General features: G+C 33.8%; 11 protein-coding genes across 11 annotated transcripts; 6 read left to right on the forward strand and 5 right to left on the reverse strand. All coding sequences in view use genetic code 12, as the record gives it.

Moving 5' to 3' along the window:
- Window positions 1–1,729: 1,729 nt before the first annotated feature.
- Window positions 1,730–3,595, forward strand: J8A68_003991 (multicopper oxidase; the record flags this gene model as incomplete). Its single annotated transcript, XM_049407901.1, has 1 exon — window positions 1,730–3,595. The coding sequence occupies one exon, from the start codon at window positions 1,730–1,732 to the stop codon at window positions 3,593–3,595; it is 1,866 nt and encodes a 621-aa protein (XP_049262693.1).
- A 2,202-nt stretch (window positions 3,596–5,797) lies between these two features.
- Window positions 5,798–7,672, forward strand: J8A68_003992 (multicopper oxidase; the record flags this gene model as incomplete). The annotated part of the gene is made up of 1 exon (XM_049407902.1): window positions 5,798–7,672. One exon carries the CDS (start codon window positions 5,798–5,800, stop codon window positions 7,670–7,672), a length of 1,875 nt encoding a protein of 624 aa, XP_049262694.1.
- A 781-nt stretch (window positions 7,673–8,453) lies between these two features.
- J8A68_003993 (uncharacterized protein) lies at window positions 8,454–9,956 on the forward strand (the record flags this gene model as incomplete). The annotated part of the gene is made up of 1 exon (XM_049407903.1): window positions 8,454–9,956. One exon carries the CDS (start codon window positions 8,454–8,456, stop codon window positions 9,954–9,956), a length of 1,503 nt encoding a protein of 500 aa, XP_049262695.1.
- Window positions 9,957–10,090: 134 nt separating this feature from the next.
- DPM2 (Dpm2p) lies at window positions 10,091–10,422 on the reverse strand (the record flags this gene model as incomplete). The annotated part of the gene is made up of 2 exons (XM_049407904.1): window positions 10,091–10,342; window positions 10,420–10,422. 2 exons carry the CDS (start codon window positions 10,420–10,422, stop codon window positions 10,091–10,093), a joined length of 255 nt encoding a protein of 84 aa, XP_049262696.1.
- A 290-nt stretch (window positions 10,423–10,712) lies between these two features.
- Window positions 10,713–13,943, forward strand: SRO77 (putative Rab GTPase-binding protein; the record flags this gene model as incomplete). The annotated part of the gene is made up of 1 exon (XM_049407908.1): window positions 10,713–13,943. One exon carries the CDS (start codon window positions 10,713–10,715, stop codon window positions 13,941–13,943), a length of 3,231 nt encoding a protein of 1,076 aa, XP_049262697.1.
- Window positions 13,944–14,960: 1,017 nt separating this feature from the next.
- Window positions 14,961–16,376, forward strand: J8A68_003996 (uncharacterized protein; the record flags this gene model as incomplete). Its single annotated transcript, XM_049407909.1, has 1 exon — window positions 14,961–16,376. The coding sequence occupies one exon, from the start codon at window positions 14,961–14,963 to the stop codon at window positions 16,374–16,376; it is 1,416 nt and encodes a 471-aa protein (XP_049262698.1).
- A 51-nt stretch (window positions 16,377–16,427) lies between these two features.
- On the reverse strand, window positions 16,428–17,816 carry J8A68_003997 (putative serine--tRNA ligase; the record flags this gene model as incomplete). Its single annotated transcript, XM_049407910.1, has 1 exon — window positions 16,428–17,816. One exon carries the CDS (start codon window positions 17,814–17,816, stop codon window positions 16,428–16,430), a length of 1,389 nt encoding a protein of 462 aa, XP_049262699.1.
- A 695-nt stretch (window positions 17,817–18,511) lies between these two features.
- J8A68_003998 (uncharacterized protein) lies at window positions 18,512–18,943 on the forward strand (the record flags this gene model as incomplete). The annotated part of the gene is made up of 1 exon (XM_049407911.1): window positions 18,512–18,943. One exon carries the CDS (start codon window positions 18,512–18,514, stop codon window positions 18,941–18,943), a length of 432 nt encoding a protein of 143 aa, XP_049262700.1.
- A 153-nt stretch (window positions 18,944–19,096) lies between these two features.
- GNP1 (amino acid transporter) lies at window positions 19,097–20,824 on the reverse strand (the record flags this gene model as incomplete). The annotated part of the gene is made up of 1 exon (XM_049407912.1): window positions 19,097–20,824. One exon carries the CDS (start codon window positions 20,822–20,824, stop codon window positions 19,097–19,099), a length of 1,728 nt encoding a protein of 575 aa, XP_049262701.1.
- Window positions 20,825–22,679: 1,855 nt separating this feature from the next.
- Window positions 22,680–25,103, reverse strand: J8A68_004000 (metalloendopeptidase; the record flags this gene model as incomplete). Its single annotated transcript, XM_049407913.1, has 1 exon — window positions 22,680–25,103. The coding sequence occupies one exon, from the start codon at window positions 25,101–25,103 to the stop codon at window positions 22,680–22,682; it is 2,424 nt and encodes an 807-aa protein (XP_049262702.1).
- An 822-nt stretch (window positions 25,104–25,925) lies between these two features.
- J8A68_004001 (leucine-rich repeat domain-containing protein) lies at window positions 25,926–27,455 on the reverse strand (the record flags this gene model as incomplete). Its single annotated transcript, XM_049407914.1, has 1 exon — window positions 25,926–27,455. One exon carries the CDS (start codon window positions 27,453–27,455, stop codon window positions 25,926–25,928), a length of 1,530 nt encoding a protein of 509 aa, XP_049262703.1.
- Between the last annotated feature and the right edge of the window lie 241 nt (window positions 27,456–27,696).

Genomic DNA, 27,696 nt, shown 5'->3' on the forward strand with positions numbered 1-27,696 from the left:
TAAAGATTTTTTTTTCGTAAAAGTGAATTAAATGTAGCCAATGAACAAACAGAAAATACATTAGGGGGAGAATAAAAAAAATTAGGGATTGAATTCCCCGTTTCAATAAAAAATTATCTGATGGGATAAATTCATAAAAATTTACATCTCTATCTGGCAGAATCCATTTATTTATTTTCCTGAAGTAGCCCTTACTTCCAACCTTCTCTTAGCTAGCACTAGTATTCCTTCATCTCTAAGGAGGTTTCTAATTCGATAAATATTTATCAGATGTGCGAAGTTCGCATATTAGGAGAAATTATTTTTTAAGCTAATTTATCTGATTAATCAAATAATAAAATATTTTAACCTAAACCTATTCTTACCGACAAATACTATTTTGGGACGACATTTTTCTTTTGTAATTCAGCCCTTTGGCATTAAAACAATAGCGAGAGGACCAATCCTACAACTGCGTTTGTTTTGTTTGAAATAAAAACGGGTTCCGAAAATGCAGATTATACTCTCGCTTACTGGGGATTCCCGCCGCTTCAGGACTTCACATTTTTTTTCTGAGTTTGGAAGTCTGAAAATGAATTTTTTTTTTGGGGGAAACACTTGCCAAAAAATCTAAATATATTTTTCAAAATGAAATTGATATTTTTACGATAAAGTTTGACTGGAGAGAAAAGAAACTCAACGTCCGTAAATTGGGATGGACTCTGGTTGCAAAATTGGACAAGATATGGGGAAAGCCATAATTGCATAACACCCTCCTTATGTCATTTCGTGGGGGAACATTCCATGGGGAATGTATGTTTATGCTGATGTCATTTAGATTTTAAACATTTCTGATGGTTTAGATAAATTTTTAATTTTCGTAATCCATTTATGTTTTATTTTTTTTTTTTTTCATACTTGGCGTGCACTTTGTATTTTTTTCGTTCTTTGTTTTTTCTTGGTTTTCATGCATAAAAAATTATTCGCTTTGTGTGTTTCATGCCAAGAACTTTAATCTTATTGGTTGATGGAAAAGATAATTTGACAGGCAATAACCGCTTCCCGTTAAAGTGTCAAATATTGCAATATCTTTTTTTATTGGAAGGTTGTTCTTATTTTAGAAACCTATATTTGACAACAAGTCGTATATCTTAGCTTATCGTCTGATTCTGTGCGGCATTCTTATATGGATCCCCCACGCAGAGATAAGTTTTTACGATTTACGGAGAGGATAAAAATAACTCAGTTTCTTTTAAAATAGAATTTGTCAAAAAACAAAAATGTCTCTCCTCTCGTTATTTTTTGTTATTGCGTAATGTCTTAAAAAATAAATCTCCCAAAAACAAAGACAAAATTCAATTATTATCACAAAGGCTAACAAACAAAGTTAGAAGAATAGGGAAAGCCACTACCGGTTATTGTATATTAAAAGAAAATTGAGACAAATTTTTTACTCTAAACTGACAATATAAAATGCTCATCAAATCTCCCTTGTAATTCCAATTCAATTTTCTTTCTTCTTCTATTACTTCAGCTTTGTCTTCAATCAACCAAGTCTCCTACTAAGAAAAAAAACAGTACCTGATTTTTCTTATATTTTTTTCATTTCAATTTAAACTTTTTGTCAAGAAAAAATTTGTATATTTTTTTTTGAATACCCAATTAGGAAATATATCGCTTCCAATCCTTCCATTACTTTTTACAATTTTTTTTTTTTGGCAACCAAATACAATTTTCAAAGTAACCTAAGATGAGGTTAATTCCAATTTTATTAATAACATTTTTATGTTCCTTAATCAATGCTGAGACTCATACTTGGTGGTTTGAAACCGGTTGGGTAAATGCTAACCCTGATGGTGTCTTTGAAAGACCAATGATTGGTTTTAATGGATCTTGGCCATTACCAACTCTTAGAGTTAAAAAAGGTGATAGAGTTCAATTATATTTAATCAATGGTTTCGATGACAGAAACACTACCTTACATTTCCATGGTATGTTCCAAAAGGGTTCCAATCAAATGGATGGTCCTGAACGTATTACTCAATGTCCTATTCCTGCTGGTCAAACTTACTTATATAATTTCACTGTTGAAGATCAAGTTGGTACTTATTGGTATCATTCCCATACCAGTGGTCAATATGGTGATGGTATGAGAGGTGTTTTCATTATTGAAGATGATGACTTCCCATATGAATATGATGAAGAAGTTGTCTTGACTCTTGGTGATCATTATCATGAATTATCTGATCAATTAAATGAAAAGTTTTTAAGTAGATTTAATCCAACTGGTGCTGAACCAATTCCTTCGAATATTTTATTCAATGAAACAAGAAACAGCTCTTGGAACGTTGAACCAAACAAGACTTATTTACTTAGAATTATTAACACTGGTAGATTTGTTTCTCAATATATTTGGATGGAAGATCATGATTTCACCGTTGTTGAAGTTGATGGTGTTTATGTTGAAAAGAACACCACTGATATGCTTTATATCACAGTTGCTCAACGTTATTCCGTTTTAATCCAAACCAAGAATGAAACCGACAAGAATTATGCTTTCATGAATAGAGTTGATGTCAATATGTTGGATTTTATTCCAAAAGACTTGCAATTAAACGGTACAAACTACATTGTTTATAATGATCAAGCTGCTTTACCAGATGCTTTTGATGTTGATTCCTTAGATGTTTTCTTGGATGATTTCTACTTAAGACCATTAAACAATGACACCTTATTACCAGATGCTGATTACACTGTTACTATCGATGTTCAAATGGATAACTTAGGTAATGGTGTCAACTATGCTTTCTTCAACAATATTACTTTCACTTTCCCTAAAGTTCCAACTTTATTAACCGCTCTTTCAGCTGGTGAAGATGCTACTAATGAATTAGTCTATGGTACCAACACCAACTCATTCGTTTTACAAGGTGGTGAAGTCATCGATATCGTTTTAAACAATATTGATACCGGTACCCATCCATTCCATTTACATGGTCACGTTTTCCAAGTGATTGAAAGACATCAAGAAATTCCAGATGATGAAGCTCCGGTTGCTTTTAATCCTCAAGATCATGCTGAATGGCCAGAATACCCAATGGCAAGAGATACCGTTTACGTTAGACCACAATCCTATATGGTTTTGAGATTCAGAGCCGACAATCCAGGTGTTTGGTTCTTCCATTGTCATATTGAATGGCATTTAGATCAAGGTTTAGCTATCCAATTTATTGAAGATCCTATGGGTATTCAAAGTGATCCTTCTCAACAACTTAACGACAACCACAAACAGATTTGTGAAGCTGGTGGTGTTCCATGGGAAGGTAACGCTGCTGGTAACAATAAGGATTTCCTTGATTTGACTGGTCAAAACGTTCAAGAAAAGAGTTTACCTACTGGATTCACTGCTAGAGGTATTGTTGCTCTTGTTTTCTCTTGTATTGCTGGTATTTTGGGTATTACTGTTATTTCCTTCTATGGTATGGCTGATATCAAGGATGTCGAAGAAAAGGTTGCTAGAGACTTGGATGTTGATATGAGTGATGAAGATAGTGAAGTTGTTAGTGAAGAAGTTATTGAAACTGTTTCTTCTTCTTCGGGTGGTCATTCAAAATAAGTTAGTAAGTTTGATATATGATAATGAAAATAGAAAGTATTTGATCGCTTTTTTTTAGTTTGATTGTTTGAAATCAAGGTCATGAAGAATATGTGTGTGCAAAAGGGTTTGATGATGTTATGAAAATACATTGAACTCTTGTGAATTAACCTTGACAAAGACAGAATAACTGGAATACGCTGCTGGCTTCTCATTTTCGTTTATTATTGATACCTACTTACTTCCCTGATGTGATGGTTATTATTCCTTTTTTTTATGTTTTAGATGGTACTTTGTTTTATTTTTAGAAATGACTCGGCTGGTCTTACGATGTTTTATGTGGTATATTATAGAAACTCCCCCCAATTTTTTTTATCTTCAAATCCCTCCCCCTTTTATTGTTACACGCTCGTTTTTAATTGTTTGTTTTTGTATATATATATAAATTCTTTGTTTAGCAATTTTTAAATACATACCCCCCGTATTAAATGTGTGAAATTAGCAAAATTGTAAAGTAAAAAATTATGACACAATTTCAGTTATATGCAATTTGCAACCAAATTTTTAAAAACTGAAATATAAGTCTCGGCTATTTTTAAAATGCAACAATTAGTGAACGGGCTTTGGTAAACCTATTATGTCCATGTAAGTCATACATGAACAAAACAATCCTTGATATTGTTATCTAGTGAATCTAATACCGGAAGTGTTTCCTTTCTGCAGAATTACTTAAAAATTTTTAGCAAAAAGAACTTACCTCAAAAATAAAGTATGGGTTGTTGAGTACTCGACTTTAATAAAAAGAAGAATTACGGAGACTTGGCAAAGAGGACTTTTGATTCGTTAGAAGAAATTATATTATTTAGATCATTTCGTAGAACTGTGTGTGTGTCTAATATTATTTTATTTTATTAAATTTGAAAAAATTTCCAACTAAATCATGCAACTGAAAATAAACTGACCAATTAGAGTCGAATCTTTCTTTTATTTATGTCAATTTATTTTCAACCAGAGAAATAATAATAAAGTAATGCCACTATTTACCAGATGTCATCGATCCGAAGTAAGGCGCACATAACAAGGGGTTGGGAGAAACATGAGTGATGAGCTTGTCATACAGCTCGATACAGCAAGTCGCATCAGCGGACTTGGTCTTTCAATCAATAAAGTTTAATTTGTACTCCACTTTTATTCATTGAGACCCCCCCTGTTTTTCCTTTTTAGTGCTGAATGAAGGGATAATAATATATTTGATTCACATCGATATATCTGTAAATCAAATTGTCTCAGGTTTGTTTTATATTTGAAATCATGTAATATATTTTTGCATTCACATCTTGAACAAACTGAAGATGACGCTGACGGATGTTCCATAATAATTATTTTTTAATTGATGCTTTAGATAATCTATTTTATCAATTAAAAAATATTCCACAATAGAAAATTAAAAAATATTAAAATGGTATGATTTCTTATTTAATCCGTTGCATCTTCTTTTTCCACCAACCACAAAGAACAAGCAGCCCAATATAAAAACTTTAAAATCATTTTACACACACGAGGGGGATAGTACGTACGTTTCGAATTGAATTAAGGGATGGAATTACACGGGGTGAGTTTGAATTTATAACATTCCAATGTAACCTGAGTTAACTCTAAAATTTTTTCAGCAAATAGAACTTGTTCATTTCAGCCTAGACTGCTTTACAAAGAATAAACAAGCCTAATATCGGATACATTCGGTTAATGACCTACTGTATTCCATTAGAAAATAATTTAATCTTTTGCCATTTTTTTTTTTATATTTTCCATACGGCTGTTACAGAATCATGCATTATTTCTGTGAATTATTCATATAAATTGCAATCAAATCCCCCTTTCAATTTCCCTCTCTAGCTCTTTTCTTTCTTTCTTTCTTTCTTTCTTTCAGTGGGTTTTCTATTAATCATTTTCTAGTCAAACTGATCGAAAAAGATCAATCAACCAACGTTTTTTTTTAGTTTAATAATAAATATTCTCGTTTTTTGTTAATTGCAATTTAGAAGAACTCAGTTAGAGATTCATAAAAAGCAAGAATATAGACCGCTTACCCTATAAACCATAGCACAAGAGTTACAACAACAACACAACAACAAATACTTTGAACAAGTTTATTGTGCTACCCTTTGTTACCCTTTTTTACTGTCAATTGAAAATAATTATTTTTTTGCACCCAACGCAACCATGAAACTTATCCCGGTTTTATTATTTTCATTTTTGGTTACCTTGATTCAAGCAGAATCAACCACTCATACGTATTGGTTTAATGCTGAATGGGTTACCGCAAACCCTGATGGATGTTTTGAAAGACAAATGATTGGATATAATGGTACTTGGCCATGGCCAACCCTTAGAGTTAAAAAAGGTGATCGAATTCAAATGTACTTAACCAATGGTCTTGGAAATCAAAACACTTCCATGCATTTCCATGGATTATTTCAAAGAGGTACTAATCAAATGGATGGTGGTGATGAAATTACTCAATGTACAATTCCACCTGGTGCAACTTATTTATATAACTTTACTATTAATGGTAATGTTGGTTCCTATTGGTATCATTCCCATACTGTTCATCAATATGGTGATGGGATGAGAGGATTACTTGTTATTGAAGATGATGATTTCCCATATGAGTATGATGAAGAAGTCATTTTATCAATTGGTGATCATTATCATGATGAAATGCATGTACTTGCTGAAGATTTTTTGAGTAGATTTAATCCAACTGGTGCTGAACCAATTCCTTCCAATTTATTAATGAATGAAACTATGAATGTTACTTGGAAAGTTGAACCTAATAAGACTTATTTAGTTCGTCTTTATAATATTGGTGGGTTTGTTTCTCAATATCTTTGGATGGAAGATCATCAGTTCACGGTGGTTGAAGTTGATGGTGTTTATGTTGAAAAGAATACAACTGATGTGCTTTATATGACCTCGGCTCAACGTGTTGCTTTCTTGCTCACTACCAAGAATGAGACTGATAGGAATTATGCATTTATGCAAAGATTTGATTTAACTATGTTGGATGTTATCCCTGAAGAATTGTATTTGAACAGAACTAATTGGATTGTTTATAATGAAGATGCAGACTTGCCTGACGAATATCGTGTTTCTGAAGAATATTTGTTGAATGCCCAGGATGACTTTTATTTGAAACCATTATCTAAATTAAAGAATTTTGGCGATCCTGATTATGTTGTTACTGTTGATGTTCAAATGGATAATTTGGGTGATGGTATAAATTATGCTTTCTTCAATAATATTTCATTTGTTTATCCTAAAGTCCCAACCTTATTAACCGTCCTTTCTGCCGGTGAACATGCTACTAATCCAGTAATTTATGGTAGTAATACAAATACATTTGTTCTTCACGGTGGTGATGTTATTGATATTGTTGTGAATAACTTGGATACTGCTAAACATCCATTCCATTTACATGGACATCATTTCCAATTAATTGAAAGACATCCTGAAATCCCTGAACCTTTAGAACCCGTTAGGTTTGATCCAGAAGATCATGCAGAATGGCCGGAATATCCAATCGATAGAGATACAGCCTTTGTTGAATCCCAATCATATATGGTTTTAAGATTCAAGGCTAATAATCCTGGTGTTTGGTTCTTCCATTGTCATATTGAATGGCATATTGCTCAAGGTTTGGTTATGGTGTTTGTTGAAGATCCTGAAGCTATTCAAAACGAAGCAAGTCAACAACTTACTGAAAACCATAAAGAAATTTGTAGATTGAGTAATTATTCGCTTGAAGGTAATGCTGCTGGTAATTCCAAAGATTTCCTTGATTTGACTGGTGAAAAAGTACAAGTCGGTCCATTACCTCCTGGATTCACCGCCAGAGGTATCGTTGCTCTTGTGTTTTCATGTATTGCTGGTATTTTGGGTATTCTGGTTATTTCTTACTATGGTTTGCTGGAAATCAAGGATGTTGAAAAGAAGGTTTTGGAAGATTTGGATCTTGATATGAGTGGTGCTGAATCAAGTGAAGAAGATCATGATCACCCATCTTCCTCACACTCTTCTTCCAGCGGACATAAATAGATAAATAAGTGACCCTTTTGGGTGTTTTAATCTGATTTTCCTTTTTGGGTGATATTTTTGTGTTATGATTATGATGGTTTGGAAGAGTGATACTTTTGTTATTGATGTCTGGTTAAGATATGTGTGTGTGGATTGATTAATGGAGAAAATGAAAATAACATTAATCTTTCTTTGAAATGGCAATTGATAACAACAAGTAGGAACTCTTTTTCAAATCAATTCTTAGGTGGATTATATTATCTATTTGGGAAGTTTAGAATTGAACACTTTGGATTGCTTATATTTTTAGAAACAACTTTTACAACTACGAACTACGAACAACCTTTTATGAAATGGAAAATGGTAATTGAGTTACCAATACTTTTTTTTATTATGACTTTTTTTATTAATGACTTTAGAAATGACTCGACGGTATTATTTTTAATATTTATTACCATTATAGAAACTCCCCCCAATTCCCCCAATCAACCCCTACCCTCCCTTTGTTTATAATTATTATTTGTGTATATTCTAATTATATGTTAGACTTCTCCCCCCGTTTACATACAATCATTTGTTATTTAAACACTCTCTCTTGTATTACTTTCAAACTCTATTGGTCTGTAACTTCTTTTGGCAACCAATGTCAATTTTTGGTTGTTGATAAATTTTGATGGTTGTTAAATTTGCTGCTTCTGTAAAAGGAGGTTTGATAAACTGAGCCGCATCAAATATTCAATTTTTTCAAATTGACAACCACTAATCTCCAGTAGACCCAGAATCAATTCATACATACAAAAGCATGATTGAAGGAATATACATAACAGATGCAACCAATGCATTGATATATGAATATTCCCTTTCTTTAAATGTCCCTAAATTTAAATCTCTCCTACCAAAAATCACAGAATCATCAACAACCACCAATAATACCATCATCACATTAAATTCCCAATTCTATTTGGTATCTCAAAGAGAATGTTCAATAATAATATATTTATTATGTCAATCCAATCAAGAAGATCATCAAGACAATCCACTTGATCCATTCATTTTCATTCGTCGATTACTTGAAACTTTACATGATTATTTTGGAGAATTAAAGAATCCAAATAAAATTGAAGCAAATAATGATACTTTAACTTTATTGTTGTATCAAATGTTAGATGATACCATTCCATATACAACCGATTTCAATAAATTAAAAGATTTAGTAGCTTATAAGTCTTTACTTTCAAAATTATTAAGCTCAGCAAGTAGTACTGCTGGGAGAGCCACTGCAGCATTACAACCACAATCACAACTGGATCGACACCTGAGTCCTGGATCATCGATTGCTGCTATGCAAGGTAAGGATTTAATTAGTGATATACCTTGGAGAAGAGCAAATGTAAGACATACAAATAATGAAATGTTTGTTGACGTGATTGAAACCGTTAATGTTATACTTAAACCCACACCAAAGAGTCCACAACAAGGGGCCCATTTTGATTCGGCCTTCTATTCAAGTAGCAATAAAACTTCAAATCAAGAGAATTATATGATTAGTGGATCAATTGATGGAGAGATTAATTTCATTAGTAGATTAAGTGGAGTTCCTTTATTACAATTAGTATTCAATAGTTTGACAGCCAGACAGATTATGTTGCCTAGTTTTCATCAATGTGTGAATAGAGATGCATGGAAAGAAAGACATGGGATTTTATCATTTGTCCCACCAGATGGGAAATGTACATTAATGAAGTATCAAATTGATTTATATGATCAATTTCAACTGAATCAACAAAGAATGGGAGTTCTAAGACAAACTACACTTGATGTTGATTTTAAATGTCATGATAATTCAAATGAATTTGAAATTAGATTATTGTTTGGAAATAAGCTTAGTAAAATTGATTCAATTACTGTTGAAATTGTTTGTGAAAGTTTTGATGATCAAATCAAGATTAATAGAATTACTCATGGGGATTATAGATATAAAGGTCATGGTAAAGGTGAATGGAATTTACGTCAATTGAAATCCGGAGTTTTACCAGTATTCCATGGATCTGTAATATCATCAAGAAATGTCGATGAAGAGAAAGAGGAGGAAGACGAAGGAAATGATTCACAAATCAAGAATCATTCGAAACATGCCAAACCACTGTATATAAGGTTAATATACTCCCATAAGGGTGCAGTTCCCAGTGGATTAAAAGTTGACACTTTAAAAATTGTAAGTGCTAAAGGTTTAGGAGAATCAGTTAAACCTTATAAGGGAGTGAAATATATCACTAAATCAGGGGACTTTATTATTCGAACATAATAGATTAAATATTAATCTCTAAATACTCATCCTATCTGAGCCTAGATAGTCCTATTGCATAAAATTTATCGTTAATATACAAATGCGTTAATACAAACGTGATAAAAGGAACGGTGAATACTCACCATCCTCATTCAAGCTTTCTTCTTACTATTTTTCTTTTGTTGATTCTTAACCAATACTTTCCCTACAAAAGTTCCCACACCTAATCCAGCAATTGCTAATAATAATAAAGGTAACTTGATGGCATATTCTCTTGGTAAAAAGAAACTATTAAGGATATTATCTTCATCCACGAATGGTAATACAAATACCCATGCAGTATAATATGTGAAAACAACAGCAGCAACAGCAAGCATAGCAAGTCCAATTAATTTATCAAGAGCCTGTAGTCAATTTGTTAGTATTTGCTCATAGTCAATTGTGCTGTATTGAGGGTATATAGAGTCTTCTCCACACATACCATTTTCTATTTGATTTTCTATAAGAAAGAATAGGTCCTCCAGGAGAAAGTGATCAGTCTCGAGAGTATTGCTGAAAAATTCAAGATAAATTTACGTGTTTACGTGGAGGTTCTTTTCCCCCCTAACAAAAAGAATAAACAGCGACATATTGAATGTCGCGACATATCGTACTTCCAGATGAATGTCTCACTTCTAAATTTATAGGATCCTGTTAATTACACGAATCGAGATCAAATGAATTTTACAACCACTTCGCCTTCTTTATTACAATTGAATCAAAACTATACAAGAAATGTTCTCAAAGCTTAAGCTGAGGAAAGCACCACTTTCTCTTGGTTCAGTTTCAAATATCATTAAAACGTCAGGAGCTAAAGATCTTTCACCTGATGGAATTAAAGCCAAAAATATTGATTTAAAAGTAATTAATCAATTAGGTATTCCTAAACAATCAATAGTTGCAGTTGCTTACGATCCTGTTCAATCTTTATTAGCTGTCTCTACAACTAATAATGATGTTAGAGTATACGGACAAGTAAATGTTGAAGTTATATTTGAATTTAATATCAAACATCCAATTACATTTTTACGGTTTGTTAAAGGGGTTTATTTGGTATGTTCTTCACCAGGTACTGGTTTAACTATTTTATCATTACATTCAAAGACAATATTAGGTACGCATCTGTTTTCAGGTGCTGTAACTGCCATTGAGGCAGATCCGGCGTTAGATTGGTTGATTTTAGGATTGAGCAATGGAAGTTTAATGGTTTATGATGTTGATCGATTAAATTTAACTCCATTTAGAGTTGATAATTTACAGAAAAAGATCTTACCCAAGGAGAAAATGTCTCCAGTCGTATCCATTGAATGGCATCCTCGTGATATTGGAACTGTATTGATTGCTTATTCCCATTGTGCAGTTGTTTATTCGTTAGCTTCCGGAGAAATTAAAAGTGCAATGGTATATCTGATTTCAAAAGGTTGTCGTGCATATGATTATTCATCATATATTCTTAATGGAGGTAAAAAGAAATTATTTGGAAGTTCTAAAGATATTGCTCCAGAAGTTAAAGAAGCTCATTTCCATCCAAATGGTTTACATGCAGTTACTGTTCATGTTGACAATACCCTTGTATTCTGGGATGTTCCCAATGCCACTGTTTTAGAAGCAAGAACTATATTCGATACTCATATTCATAAACCTGGTCAACCTTTGGAAGTCCCAGAAGCTTTTAATCCAATTGAACAAGTTAAATGGATTTGTGGAGAAGATCCAGAAAATACAAAATTAATTATTTGTGGTGGTGATCCTCATAGTACTAATCTCCTTCATGTATTGGATTTCGGATATACCTTAAAATATTCCTTAACATCTTATGATAAACAATCTGAATTTTATGCTCTGCCAACATCAGGACAAAGAATGATTCCAATCACATTCTATCTCAATAAAACTGATCAAGTTGAAAGATTAACCACAATCCAACCAATAACAACTAATGGGTCCCCATATTTCCATGGAGGTCATGATCCGGAATATTTATTATTGATTTCCAATTTACGACAAGTTTATTTAATCACATTTTCAGATTCTGCTGGTGGGCAAGGTAATAGTGATTTAGGTTCTGTTATATTACCTATTTCATTCTCATTCATTCATCCGCCATTATGTTCTTATGACGTCGTGGAAGTTCAAAGAGTAGATTGGTATAGTATTTTATCCAATCGAGTCTCAACTGGGTCCAATTCTCGTATGACACCATTATTAACCGGTGGTGCAGCAGTAAATCTCGGGTTCTTACCCAGATCTATCGGGATGAATGACTCACTTCGGAATATTCTTGTCATGGGTCATGAAGGTGGATTAGTTAGATTCCTAGATGTGACTAAAGGAGAACAAGGAGAAATGGAATCCGTGGTCCAAATCGGTCTTCGTGAAACATTATATGACTACGGTGAACCAAAAGCACTTCGTGTCCAACATGTTTCTTGTGCATTCCAGAATCGAGAATTATTAGTTGGATTAGCAACTGGAGAAGTTGTCATTTGTAAATTTGGTAAGAATCCAAACCGAGGTGCTGGAAATCACACTGGAAAGACATATGCTGATTCTCCGGTGGCTTTTCTGAGTGGAAATGCCAAATTATTGGATTTGAGAGGTAGAATCCTGGGATCAATTACCCTGTCAGCATCCTTCTTACCTCTGTATCTCCTTCAATTGGATCCACTTGAGGAAATCTCAGTTATGAAGATGAGTAATGTCGGATTTGCAGCTGTTGGGTATACTTCTGGTAGATTGGTCGTTTGTGATATTTCCCGTGGTCCGGCGGTGATTCTTAATTTGGAAAGCATTCTGCAACATTTAGTTTCTGTTTCTGGGAATTGTTATCCTACTTCTATTGAGTTTGCAATTATGGAATATGGAACTGATGGATATTCTTCCATTTTGTTATTAGTGGGTACTAATTGTGGAGGGAATTTACTTATTTTTAAGATTATCCCAATGGCCAATGGAGGATTTGAAGCTGTATTTGCTGATAAAACTATTCATTTGAATTATAGAAGTAGTGATGGGAATGCAGAAGCTTCTAAGATTTCTCAATTGATTCCAATTAGAGCTGAAGATGGATCATCGGCAGTTGCAGAGATGACAACATTCAATAAATTAAGCCAAGGGATTGTAGTTCCTGGGTATGTCATTGCCACATCCGATCGGGATATTAGAGTACTTAAGGTCCCTAAGACGAAATTATCCCATAAAGTGGTTGACGAGACCTGCTTCAAATGTAATGTTGTCAATTATCAAGATCAAGGAGTAGTATTGGCAATATTAATGAAATCAGAGTTTGTTAAATTCTGTTCATTGCCCTCACTTACTGATATAGTAGATATAAGAATGCCCAAGGAAGTTTATTCAAAAGTGAAATCATCATTAGATTCTGGACTTGCAGAACATTCCGATCTTTTATCATCAGGTGAATTATTTGTTCGTTCTTCCAAAACTGAATCCGTTTATGTATCAACTTATGAAAAGGGTCGTTCTAAAGACAAACCAACTACTGATTTATTATTCAATGAAACTGCCGTTATCCCACCTCGTCCAACCGCAGGTGCATTACAATGGGCTAAAGGACAGTCCACAGCTATGACTGTTGACGATCTATCACTCTTGATTGCAGGACCAAATAGAAAACCAACCAAGAATCCAGAGTCTCAATTAGCGCATAATATTAGCCCAGAAGCTAATGTTAGTCAAGGATACGGTGGATATAATATACTGGGAGCAAGAGGCGGTCAGCATTCTGATAAACCATATGATGAACCTGTTAGACGAACAGGCACGAGTGGTCTGGCTGGCGGTGTTGGTACTCAAGGGTTTATGAAGAGAATTCAAGAGGGAATACAGAGTGTGGAAGAGACTTTTAATGATTATGCTAATAATGCCAGCGAGGCTGTGACAGGTACTGTTGAAGAACAAAAGAAGAATATGTATAGTTCTGCTTTTAAAAGTAAGTTTGGATTTTAGATGATATAGTATCTGACTTGTGTTAATATAAGTTGATTATTAGACAGAGGGATGTTGTAAGTTTGTAGTTAAACAATACTGAAGGGTTTAAGTATTGATTAACCCGCTATTATGCATAGGAAAGGTAAAAAATCTAACAAAAAAATATAAATTACTTCATTAAATCAGTAAAAATCTTACAAGAATAACCCAACATTCTTATACTCAAATATATTTGTAAATGTCTTGTTAAACAAGAACCCATCTTAGGACCCTCAACGTAGTCCTTCTAATAGAGATAGTAAGCATAAATGTCATCTTCTGTGCCTGAAGTATAATAGCCTAAGGTTTCAAATATCAAGGAATGTTATTATATGCGAAGACATGTATGTAACGTGACCGAAAGATCTGAGCAACCCGAGGTCATAAAATCCTACATAGCCAATGATAGAAAAATCTTTCAGCCTATGAGGGAAAAATTCTTCAGCCAAAGATTGAAAAATTTATCTGGAGACATACACATGGATTGCAGATTTATTACATGTTTGTTAAGAGAACTATTAATTAATTGATATATTTAATATCTTTGTATTATTCCGAGTCAACTTTGTTACACGTATAGTACACATTTGCATACTAAAATTCGGAGTAATCAAACCTCCTATGTTTATTCTCAAAAAAATAATTTTCTCAATCGAGTTCTTAAAAAAAAACAGTTCTCAAAATGAGTTTTTACAGTTCTCAAAACGACACCTGAAAGACACTTGAAAGTTATCGGATTCAGATTGAAGACATTTTATTTAAGCATAATATTAATTGATATTAATATGATCTTTGAATAATTTGCAGTTAACTTTATTAGAACAGTTATACACTTTTTCTTACATGAAGTTGGACTAATTAAACTTTATAATTAATTATATCTGTCTCTTGATTGTTTGTTGATAATTTTTCTGTAGATTTAAAAAATGTAAACAAAAAACCAAAATCAATTTTCATAAATCACTCTTCACCAATCAGATAATTACCGTATTTAAGATGCTGGAGGATAAAGAGAATTTCACTGCTGGGGTTACATCAACTAGTCCAAAAACATATAAAAATGTCCTAAAACCAATATCACCAAATATTAATAACACCACCAACCACAAGAAGATTCTTGAAGGTGGAGAATTTGAAGATCATTTCAACTTATTACATCTCACCCAAGAAGAAATACAAACCCAATTGCATGACATACAAGTCCAATCTAAACAAACTAGTGTCGACTTGGGACAATTGGTAGATAGACTGAAGAATAATAATCAAAATTTGAATAGATTGTTGGAGAATGTAGTTTCCTATTCACAAGAGGTTATGACTGAAGGAAATGCTACTAAGGCAGATATGCATAGCATTTTGGAAAGGCTTGATGTGAATGATTCTAACAATGAGAAGATTAGGAAGTTGATTGAAGAAAGATTGAATATTTCGAAAGATAATATTAAGGATGTGATTCAAGAGACCATGTCACGCGATGCTGATGAATGGAAAACGTATGTCAAGGAATTGGAGACATGTCTAACAAAAAGTTCTAAAGAAGGATTTACATCTATTGAGAATGATCTCACTAAGCTCGTCGAATCCATCGAGGAAAAATATACGCGTTTGGAGAGTTGTATATCAACCAATTCAAATGCAACTAGTAAAGACGAACAGATATTGAAAACAGTTATCGACAAGGTAGCAGAATCTGGTGCTGAAACCAAAGATTCACTTCATGTGTTAAGTACCAAACAGTCAGAGGTTGCTTCCAGTCTATCATCGGCAACAAGAACGATCAATTCTACTATGGAGAAGATTCAAATAAACATAGACAATATCAAGGAGAAATTACCTCCGTCGGATCTTGTAGAGCAGATAATACTTCGTGTTATTTCCGAATTGAACTCAGTTTCTTTAGATGATAAATCAGTTAGCATTTTGGAGGATATACGGACAAAGCTTGAAGACATACAGAGCAATTATATTCACAATGACAATGACAATGACTCGACTGCAAGGATACTAGCGATGTTATCCAATATAGACGAGAAAAGGGTAAACCAGAACTCAGAACTTGAACAGAGAGAAAGAGAATTAGAAGCTAAGATCCAGAAACTAGAAACTAAATATTCTTTACTTTCCAACAGTTATTCTACAAAATATGAAGAGTATAAACATCTAGAAGTCAAATACAAAGAATTGGTACTGAAAATCGAATCAGCATCTATCCCAACTGTTAAAGATGGATCACAGATGAAGCATATTCGTCAGTTTCATTTAGAAAATATCAAAGAAATCTCCAAGGAAGATGACGGGTTCTCAATTAATCACCGAAAGAGAATCGCAAGTGTTCCAACATACAGTAACCGAGCACAGATGAGTTCGATTCCAGAAGGTGAGTTTACGAACAATTCAGAAGACGAATTCTAAAAAAACGATAGATTCCAATATATACACGTGTTTATTTATATACAGCTTTATTTAATTGGGTATTATTTTATCTTTCCCGTCCATATATGGTCGTAAAACTTCAGGGATTGAGATTTCATTAGTCTCTGGATTATAATTCTGTTCAACCAATGCAACAATTACTCTAGGTACTGCCATACATGTTCCATTAAGAGTGTGTACATGTCCCAATTTTTCTTCATTTTGTCTATGATATTTAATCCCCAATCGTCTAGATTGATAATCCCCACAGTTTGAACAACTTGTCAATTCTCCCCAATTTCCTCTCCCTGGCATCCATGCTTCTGTATCATATTTCTTCATTGCCGGAGATCCAAGATCTGAAGTTGGCATATTTAATAATTTTGCCTTTAAGCCCAATTCGGAAATAATTTCAACTTGCAAATCCTTAATCTGTTCCAATTCCTCAGCGGCATTTTCAGGAGTAGTAAAATGGAATAATTCAACTTTTGTAAATTCATGAACTCGATAAAGCCCTTTTGTATCCTTCCCACTAGCACCTGCTTCTGCACGATATGATCTCGAAACTCCAGCATATTTCTTAGGAAAATCAGTCCCGGCTTCAAATACAGTTGATGAATGATATGCCCCCAATGGAATCTCGGCCGTTCCTGTTAATGATTTCCCTTCTCCTTCGAGTTCATATACTTGCTTTTCATTATTTTGATCATTTGGTTTAAATCCACATGCATGCACCACCTCTGACTTTACGATTGAAGGAGGGGCGATCATTTTATAGCCATATTTTCTCGCTTTAGATAATCCATATTGGACGAGTGCTTGTTCTAAGAGGGCTCCGTCTCCTACTAGGTAATACCATGAGGAACCGGAGATACGGGAGGCGGTGGAGAAGTTGAAGATGTTGAAATTTTCTCCGATGGTTTTATGATCATATGTTTCTGTGGGTGGAAGTTGGTTTAAGGCATCTTCTGCCGATGCACAGTTGATGAATTGGACGATGTCTTCTTTGAAAGGATCAGTGGGGACGGTTTCATCAATTAAATTTGGTAAATTTTCCGCTTTTGTATATATGAGTTCTTCTAATTCTTTGACTGAGTGTTCTAAGGGTTTTAAATCATTCTTAATTTCTTTGAGTTTGTCTTTACACTCTTGTGGATTGGGAGCTGTTTTGGATTTGAGCATTTCTGCTAATTCATTACGTTGATGTTTGAAATCATTCACTTTTCGAGACATCTCGAATTGAATTTCTCGATTCTTGATAATAAAATCAACATCTTCAATAAGCTCTTGAGGAAGTTGTCTTCTTTCTATTGAGGTTTTGTATTCATTTGGTCGATTTATAATGTCACGAATATTGATTTGGGCACGATAGAATGTATCGGTATTTTTCCCGGTCGTTATATACCTTCGAGCGAATGTGGTGATGTTTCTTCTAAGCATTGTACTGCCGTTTCCTATCTTTAACACCGATGTGTGAGTCTATGCCTTGTCCAATTCCAACAACTCAAAGTAATGAAACTCAGTTTTTCAAAATTTTCAAATTTCTGGTTCGATATTTTTTTCATGGTTAGTTAGCGCTACCATTTAGCTAGTTCATCTGGTTCATTTTTCACAATCTCGATGCCCAGCTAATGTCAATTATGTATTGAGAGAACTATAGATATTACTATCATCGTTTATCGATGACTAATACATTTGAACTATTTTTAGATTATGTAGAAAATTTGAACGAGATTAACGATAATGCTTTTAAGGAGCTACCGCCAGTCTCCAAGATCGTGGTTGTTACTACGGTATCTTCTAAGCAATTGATACATATGTTCAGCAATGCTCCATCAATCCCATATCAACCGAGTAAAAGTCATGACTAGTGGAAAGGCTGGTCGAATGACGCAACCTGCCTATAAGAAAGTTAGTGGTGTGATTTGTTAAGAAAATGAACAATGACAAATCGTGACCTTCCAGAAGAAAAATAAAATCTGGGGGTTAAATGGAAAGGGGGGGGTTGATAATTTAACCGCCAATTCATCTTTGTATAAATACTCAAAGGTATTTCCCTATTACACCTCGATAAGACATAACTTAACCCATTATATATCAATAAGTATACAATTACAAACATTAAATAAGAAACAATGAATCTTCCACCAACTCCACCATTTAGTCAAGATTTCACTCGTGCCGATCTACGCGAATATATTAGAAAAGCATATGGATCTTGGTTTGATACAATTACCGGCGTAAGACAGGATTACGACATGCGCTATTGGCATAGATTAGATTGTGAGATTCCAGGTATTCTTGAAGTATTGAAAGCTGCTGAAAAGGGAGAATTGAATGTTGAACATCTCCCTAAATTAAAGAGAATAAGATTTCAAGGAACTGCATTATTACATTTCTTTGAAGAATTTGTACTTGAGGCTTATGCAAAGATTATTGAGAAACAGGCATATCAAAATGTTAATCTGGATTTCTTGGTTAGTGATTGTATTAGCTTCTTTGAAGAAAGATGGAAACAACGTTATCCATATGATGAACAATGTAAACATCAAATGGAATACTACTAGATTTGCAATTGCTAGTTGCTAATAGTTAGATACATAACAAACGTGATATTAAGAATAAAAGGAAAGCTAATTATCTATAAATATTAAACATAATAAACCAAAACATTTACAATAAATAAAAGAACTATGACACAAACAAACCGTAAAACCATATTATGCAAACATAAACTTCAATGCTTTAAGATAGAATGGAGTTCTGTCCCACTTTTCTCTTTCTTCTTGTTTTTCAAGAGTCAAGATTTCTTCATCAAAGATAGTTCTATCAAGATCAATATCAATATCTTCCATCTTGATATATAATTTCCAATTCTTAGTCCAAATCTTATGACCAAGGTAAAAGACAAGCAAAACTAATCCACCAAGATATCCTTGAAAGAAATTTGCAACATTTGGTACAGATGAACCAACTGGGAATAAAGCAATCCAAAATTGTGCAATCAAAACAAGAATAAACCAGACGATGGCATAATAAGAACCCCAAGTACCAGTAGATGCAATATATCCCAAAGAATCAAGGGAAATGTTGTTATATTTTAATGCAGCTCTAAATCTAACATGAGAAAGACAAATACCAAACCAAGTGAAAATTTGGGAAAGACCAGAAATAGCCAATAACCAATTGAAAACGGTATCTTGTTTCTTGAAGGCAGCAATAAAAGAGAATAAACCAATAATGGAACAAACAATTAATGAACGTAATGGTCTACCGGCTTTATCAACAAAATTGAACCATTTTGGAGCAAATCCTTGTTCAGCCAAGGATTGTAAGGTTCTTGAAGATGAATACAAGGCAGATGAACCGACTGAGGTGACAGATAATAAGATAACGGCATTAATAATGGATGGAACAACACTAACACCATGTAAAGCAGCAGCCAAGACAAATGGAGAGGCATGAGAACCACCACCTTGAGAACCCATTAATCTATCAGAGTTGTAAGGAACTAACAAACCGACAATGGTTAAGGCACCCAAGAATAAAATAAGAATTCTCCAAAAGATTAACTTACAAGCAGTTGGAATAGCTCTTCTTGGATTAGATTGTTCAGCAGCTGATAAGGCAACGAATTCAGATTGACCCAATGAGAAGGCACCGGTAACAAAGACAGAACAAAGACCCTTGAAATTGGTATAGAAACCAGGATTATGCCAGTATCTACCACCAATAAATTCACCTTCTGGACCACCACCAACGTTAACGACAATACCCATAATGATGAAACCAACAATCATGATAATCTTACAAGAACCAAGAACGAATTCACCTTCACCATAACCTTTAGCACCAAAGAAATTAATAACCAAGATAACAACGTAAAAAATAGTAACCCAAACATCAGCATTAATCTTGTCATTCCAATAAGAAACAGTAATAGCAGCAGTAACCAATTCAATAGCAATAACAGAAAGCCATTGAATACAATAATTCCAAGTAATAGCAAATGCAAGTGATTCATCAATAAATCTACGAGGATAATTATTATAACCCCCAGATAAATCAGAATAATTCACCGCCATTTCACCAGCAGCTTGTAATGTAGGATATAAAAAGGAACCAACGATACCATAACCAATAAGCACAAAGAGAGGACCAGCATTATGCAACACTTGACCTGAACCCACAAGTAAACCGGTACCAATACCAGTCACAAGGGCCATCAAGATCAAATGACGCTTACTGATCCCCTTGGCTAATTGCTTACCAGCAGCAATATCTTCTGTTGTTTGACGTCTGAATGAATCGGTGAACTTCTTCCATCCAGTTAAGTTTTCTTCATCTACTGATACTGAAGAAGTCACATATGGAGATTCAGAGTCATTAAAACTTGACTCTTTTTTGACTTCGGATGTGGCACTACGAAAATCTTCTAGTTTAGACATATTGTACTATATTATAACGATTATATTGTTGTATATGATCTGGGTTGTATGTTTATTATATATATGCAGAATGATAAGTTGATAATATAATAGATATTGATAAGAGTGAATGAAAGAATAAATATAAATTTTTTTTATAAAATGAGGAAATTATTGAATCTATAAATAATTGGAAAAATAAGCAAAGAGAACGATTTCAGAGAGAGGAGGGGGAAGAGAATAACAGAAGAGAGAAGGAGAAGAGGAAGTTTAGAAGAAACAGTACCGAAAGAGAAACAAAAAAATATAACTGTCAAAAAAGCCAATCAAAAAAAGAAATTATTTTTTAACATTGTTCCGCGTTAGTTTCTTCGTTAAAAAATAATTCTACCAAAAAAGAAAAAAAAGGCATGATGACTGATCTCAAAATGGAAACTGATATCAATCTTGTGACGTGATAAACATATGTTGTAACATTCTTTATCGCTAGGCAAACTTCCGAATCGAATGATACTATCTTCTAATAGCTTCTGCCTATAATCAGGCTCTGTTTCTTTCTCATTTTGTAATTTGGTGGTAATTGGTGATCATCACGAGGTTATTGTGGAAAACTCAAACACCAGACCGATGCCCAACACAAATAAAAGTGGAGATCGGCTTATTGTATGATGCAAAGCAAAAAGGAGGCTATTTCTAATCAGAAACCCCTTTTACGAAATACGATTTGTCGGATAATATTCCTGATTCACCTATTTATTTGTCCAAAAATGGAGTAGTTGCGGCAGCGATCAACTCTATCAGAAGTGGCTGAAGGACCGATCCGTTCAAGGACCTTTCATGGTACGATAATTACGTAATTCCTTCCGGGGGAAAATAATAGATGATTCTTATCTTAAATTTGCGAGAGCCCTTGAATTTCCTTTGTAACTTATTGATAAATTGCTTCGAAAGGCAATTTGGATCAAGTTGGGCTTTTAGGTCAAAGTTGCAAATTTCAAAATGCCTTTCATGATGGCAAAAAATAAAATATTTTTTCCCACATTAGTCCGAAGAAAATATTTTCTTCCGAATAATAAGAAGAAAAAAAAACGCATCAGATCAAAATAAAAAAGAAATTTTAACGGTTCACGGAGAATTGTACGGTGCATGGAAAAATAGAGCCGTTACTCATCCACTGCATAACCGACGATAGGAAATCTGTATAGCATGACCAGATCTATTTTTAAGACAAATCTATTAATAAGATTTGAAAACAAAGATAAACATAAATAGAACAATTGATTAAACTATGAAGAAATTAACAAGTTGTAAGTTTGATAGAAGGATGCGTTTCACTTGAAAATTCCAATTACGCCGTCACCTTCTGTTAAAACTAGTGAGTGTTACATCAATGTACAGGGCACTATTGCATGTATTTGCCGTTCCATTTTTCGTTTGTGTTGCACTAAAAGAATAAGCTCGCGGCATTTTCTCCGGCCTATTGTATTTTTTCTGAGCAGGTACACACACTTTTTTTTTTTTGTTAGTTTGCAACCGACCGCACTTTAAAAAAAAAAAGTAATTCCAACACAATCCATTTACAGCAACTTCAAGAAGCAATCACAGGGTTTATTATTTTTGACTCAGGAAAAAAAGAAAGGAAAATAATATGTCTAAGTCAAAATAATATGGGGTAAGTGACAAATTGTTGACTTCTTTGTGGAGTGACGTTTATTTAGATAATGCTCCCCCCCCCTCCTTTCCATGTTCTTAACCCCAACTTCCCCGGTGAATGCGGAATGGCATCAATGCCTTACAAAAATTTAGTTTCTTCTATTATACATTTTTTTTTTATATACAGATTTTCTATACGTGTATGAAATTTTTGCAGCAATATTTACAAATGAGCGCTTTGACCAATAATTTCCATTGCCTTAGCATCCCCTTTTTTCAATTCTTCTTGTCCCAAGGCATCAGCCAAACATTCCCATGGATCTCTAGTTCCACCCCACTTTAAAATACTTTCTCGATATTTTGTTCCTGCTTCTTTACTCCAAGGATCTTCAGAAAATAATCCTTGCCAAATCTTTTCAGCAATTGCACGATCTAAAAGATATGAATAATATACGGCACCATATGAAAATAAATGTGGGAATTTCCCGTGCCAGGTTGAATATTCATCGGCAAATACTTCAAGTTTGTTTTCGAGTTCATGATAGATCTTAGTAGAATCAAAGGTGTCTAACCCTTTTGGCAAATTCTTTACGGTATCTTCATTATGTAATACTTGATCTAACATAGCCATTTTAGATTGCATGAAATTTTCACAATTATTAAGCATGATTCTTTGTTTATGACTTTGGGATAATAATTCTTTAGGTAATAATGAATTTGATTCATAATGACGACCGATTTGACAAATAACCCTTGGGTCTTTACTGAAATATTCCATTAATACTGAAGGTAATTCAACAAAATCAGTGGCACATCTGGTTCCTGATAAATTATGTAATTGAGTTCTACCTAACATCGAATGCATAGCATGTCCCATTTCATGGAAAATAGTATCTACTTGATCAAGTGAAAGTAAGGTTGGTTTACAGTTATCAACTCCGGCAAATCTACCGATTATACTATTCTTTCTATTGGAGAAATTACAAATCAATGAAATTATAGGCAATTGATAATCTTCATCTAATTGAACTAGTTTTTCCATTGATTCAATTGATTCAGTTTCAATATCAGTATTTAATTTCCTGGAACAACAAATCGTGAAATGGGATGGTAATACTTTATCTGACCAGAAATCTAAATAAAGATATCCTAATGTTTTATTTGTAGAATTTTCAATGACTTGTAATTTACGAACTTGTTGTTGATCCCAAGTTTCTCCTGATAATGTTGCTTGAGGTACTAATGAAACACCGTACAAGCTTTCAAATAATTTACTTAAACCTGCGATAATAGTTCCTACTGAGAAATACTCGGAAATGTTTTCACTTGGTGGTTCGGCATGTTGCTTCTGTTGCAATTTGTTCAATAAATAATCTCTATCCCATGGTTTGATTTCATTAATGATATTTTCAGGAGATGATATTGAGGATGATTCATCTTTCAGTTGATCTCTATATTTATAAAGTTGCAGTAACTCTTCAAGAACTCCTGTACTCTTTAATGACTTTTGTAAATTTGAAAGAAATGTAACCACGTTCTCGGGATTCTTTGCCATCTTGTGTTCTAATTGATAATGGGCAAATGATTTATATCCTAACATTCTTGACAATAATGCTCGATATTCCACAAATCTATTCAATCTGAGTATTTGATCTTTTGGTGAACTATGTAATGCCACCCAAAGTTTCTTTCTTATGGATTCTATAGAACATGAATTTAAAAGTGAGAATGGAAGATGCTCAGCTAATGGGATAACAACCACTCCGGGCTTTCTGTGCATATGTCTATATTGATATCTTTGAATCTCTTGCTTTAACATAGGATCTTCAATCTGGTTAAACTCATCTTCAGTAATTTCACACCAATATGATTCCAATGAACTAATTTCATTGTTAAATTGAGAACCCAATAAGGAAATCTCTTGAGTAATAGCCACGAAATTATTTCTAGTTTCAGGATCCATATGGATACCAGATCTTTCAAAATCCTGTTTTAAATATTCACCAACTTTAATTTCTTCTTCTGTCAATTCGTTACGAATATATTTATCATTTAGTATATCTCGTAAATAAGCATATAAGTCAACATTGATATTCAATTGATTCATAAACTCATACATTATTTCATGGGTTTCTTGAGCCGCATTGACCCATTTACTACTTGGATGAACTACTCTGATAAATTCAGCAACATCAATCACACGACATATGATATCAGATAATTGATCCATCTTTTTGATATAGATTAATTTTCCATGATTGGTTCTAACTTCTCGTAACATTTCTTGAACAAGAGCTTTAGCTTTTACTAAAGATGTTTTCGAAAATTCTACTAACCCATTGGGTGATGATAAATATTCATTCTTAAATAATCCTGTTCGTGGGGAACTATCAAATATTGATTCAGTTGTAGATGGTTTATTGAAATTATTAAAGTATTTCTGATCATCAAACACTTTTCGTAAATGAAGATATGCTGGTGGTAAATTTGCATTTATTGGAGATGGAGTTCTTACTGGTTTTCGAATTGGTTGTCGATGATGGAATTCTCGACGAAGAAGGAGAATCTTGTGAGTTTGGAATAAGAGGTTGTTGGTCCCTTGTATGGTTGCTCTACTATATCGCAGTATAGGCTTCGTTGGTTTCATATTACGTTTTGGCTTATGCTTTGTATTGCTTCTTTATTAACCGGAATGGGTTAGGGTGAATCTCTCTAATTAGAGTTTTTTTTTCTGGTCTTCGGCTTTGCTCGGTTTTGAAAATCTCTCCATTAATTTTGCAATTTCTTTTTTTTGCTTTAGTATTGTCGTTTTATTTTTTTGATGGCTCATAGTCAAAGAAAAAGAGCTCCGTCAATCCAATTTTCCCCGGGATCGCACGTGATCTAAAGTGAGTACACTGATTCAGACTGAATGGATAACGGCCAACATTAATATGTAGAATATCTTAATAATCTTCTCGGTTTCTACAGCATTAGTACGAATAGTAGGAAGCGAAGATCCTAAAGGATGATCAGGTGATTCCAACCGACATAATTTGTTGGATGAATCTTAAACAGAATTTAATTAAAAACAATATAACTATGTACTTGTGTTCTTGTCAATTTCCACCTTTATATATGGACACTTGTATTGGTATTTGCATAAGAGTTAAGCAATATGCATATAAATTAAACAAATCTGTTGATTGATTCCAAAATATCTAAACGAATTCGAGCATATATGTTTTCCAACAATGTTAAAACAAGGTTCTCATTCCCAACGAACTATCACCAAAATAATTAGCCATTCCAGTAATAATTCTCCGGATACAATCTATTCAAGAATGTCTGAGTCATTTCAATAAGATGATTTAGTAAAAATCATTTTCATTCCGTCGTCTACTCGGCTGACATGTCATTTTTTTGGATTTATGGGTAGCTCCACTTAAACCTTCACAAATAAAAACTCTGGTTCGAGATTAGTTGAACGCTATAATATTTCTAGAATCAAACCAGCATTCGCCTGACGCGGTGTCATCACATTGCTCAGTAATGTGTGAAACCGGGTAAAATCATATGTAGTATCTAAAAACTTAAAGTTCATGGACTTGAAAGGAGTTTGATTCCATTGGTCAACATGTACAGAAGAAATCAATGGGCAATGTTTTTGTACAGCATCAAGGAAACTCAATAAGTCGGGAATAGGCTTCGTTAATACAAGAAATGCCCACCTTAAATTTTTGCAATCATTCACGATTAGGTTCTGTACGGCTTTGATTGGCATCCAACAAGCTGACAAATTTAGATATTCCAATGAGTGAGGAAAAACAATAGGTCTTTCGACTAATCCCTCTCCAAGTGTGGGGTTTCTGTTTATATCAATTCCTCTCAAAGATCTAAAGTCTGAAAAGTTACCTTCTGTGATTCTTTCAATCTGATTACTGGAAATATCAAGCGAAACTAACGACTTGGGAAACTCTGCCGAAGAGAGTAACAGGATATTGTTTGCATGCAAACAAAGCTCTTTTAACTTCGATAATTTTGATAATTCAAGTTTGTTCAATATGACATCGGTAATATTCAGATTTGTTATAGATAAAGTCTCCAATGATACTGGCAAGCAAGGTTCATATACCGACGAGTACTTTGGATCTGAAAGACAACCCTTCTCATCTTCCTTGATCAACTTAAGCTCGTTCAATTGCAATTCAACTAGACCCTCTGGCAATCTTATGCTGCTTTTATTGAGATGGGATAACTTATTCCTGCACGCATACAACTTTAGCAACTTGCAACAATCTAATTCAATTTTTGATAAGCAATTGTCTCTCAAGTCCAAATATTGAAGATTTGGGGGCAATTTGAAATCTAGTGTTGCAAGCTTAAGGCCATTCACTGAAAGCGAAGTCAAATTGGTATAGTCTTGTAAGTCACTGTTAAGTAATGGGGTAAAAACACAGTCCTTATAGCAAAACTGAGATAAAGATCTCGGTAGGATTCTCAAATCCAGAACAGTTGCTTCTAGATGAAGTTTATCTAGTTGTGGTAGATTTAAATTTTGCAATATATCATTGTCATTGGACAACCGTAGATGTAAATTCTTGAGGGTATCTGGAAATGGTAGTTCCTCATATGAAATTGGAAGAATAACATACTGCAAAGACAATAGCTCAAGCCTGGGTGGCAAATTAAAGATTTCGGCAATGAATTCGGTTCTCGTGTGAACCAGCAAGTCCGTTAACGATGTGGGGAACTCTGCCATTATATTCGTGACACCTAGTTCAGTGGCGACGTGCAAGCTTCTCAACTTGGGAAGCTGAGCTACATACCTCCAGTCTCCGAGCATTTGGCACGCCTCAATATGTAGGGTTCTAAGCTGTTCTGGAGCTCTGAATGATGCGAAATCAAATAATTGTATGTTAGCGAAAGAAGCTTTTTGAAGGTTTATCAAATGCTCTACGTTGATGGGCATTGGACTTGGTTCTTCTTCGGTTTCCTTCCTGCCGAATAGTATCCGCATGCTTTTCAAAGTGATAGGAAATGTTGGTATAAAAGGTCCCTCTTGTACTTGTATATCTACATTGATCAAATGCTGGGGGAATCTAGTCAAATCTTGTGGAGAAAGCAGCCACAAACAATGATTTATATATGATACTGCTCGATATGTGATATCCGTCACTGTTGTTGGCACTTCATTCATGAACTCAAATGAGACATTGCTGCTGACATGATTAATATTGGTGCAATCAGATATTACACGC

Source organism: Hemisphaericaspora subhashii, assembly GCF_019202705.1.
Source record: "Hemisphaericaspora subhashii strain CBS 10753 chromosome Unknown scaffold26, whole genome shotgun sequence".
NCBI classification, from domain to species: Eukaryota; Fungi; Ascomycota; class Pichiomycetes; order Serinales; family Debaryomycetaceae; genus Hemisphaericaspora; species Hemisphaericaspora subhashii.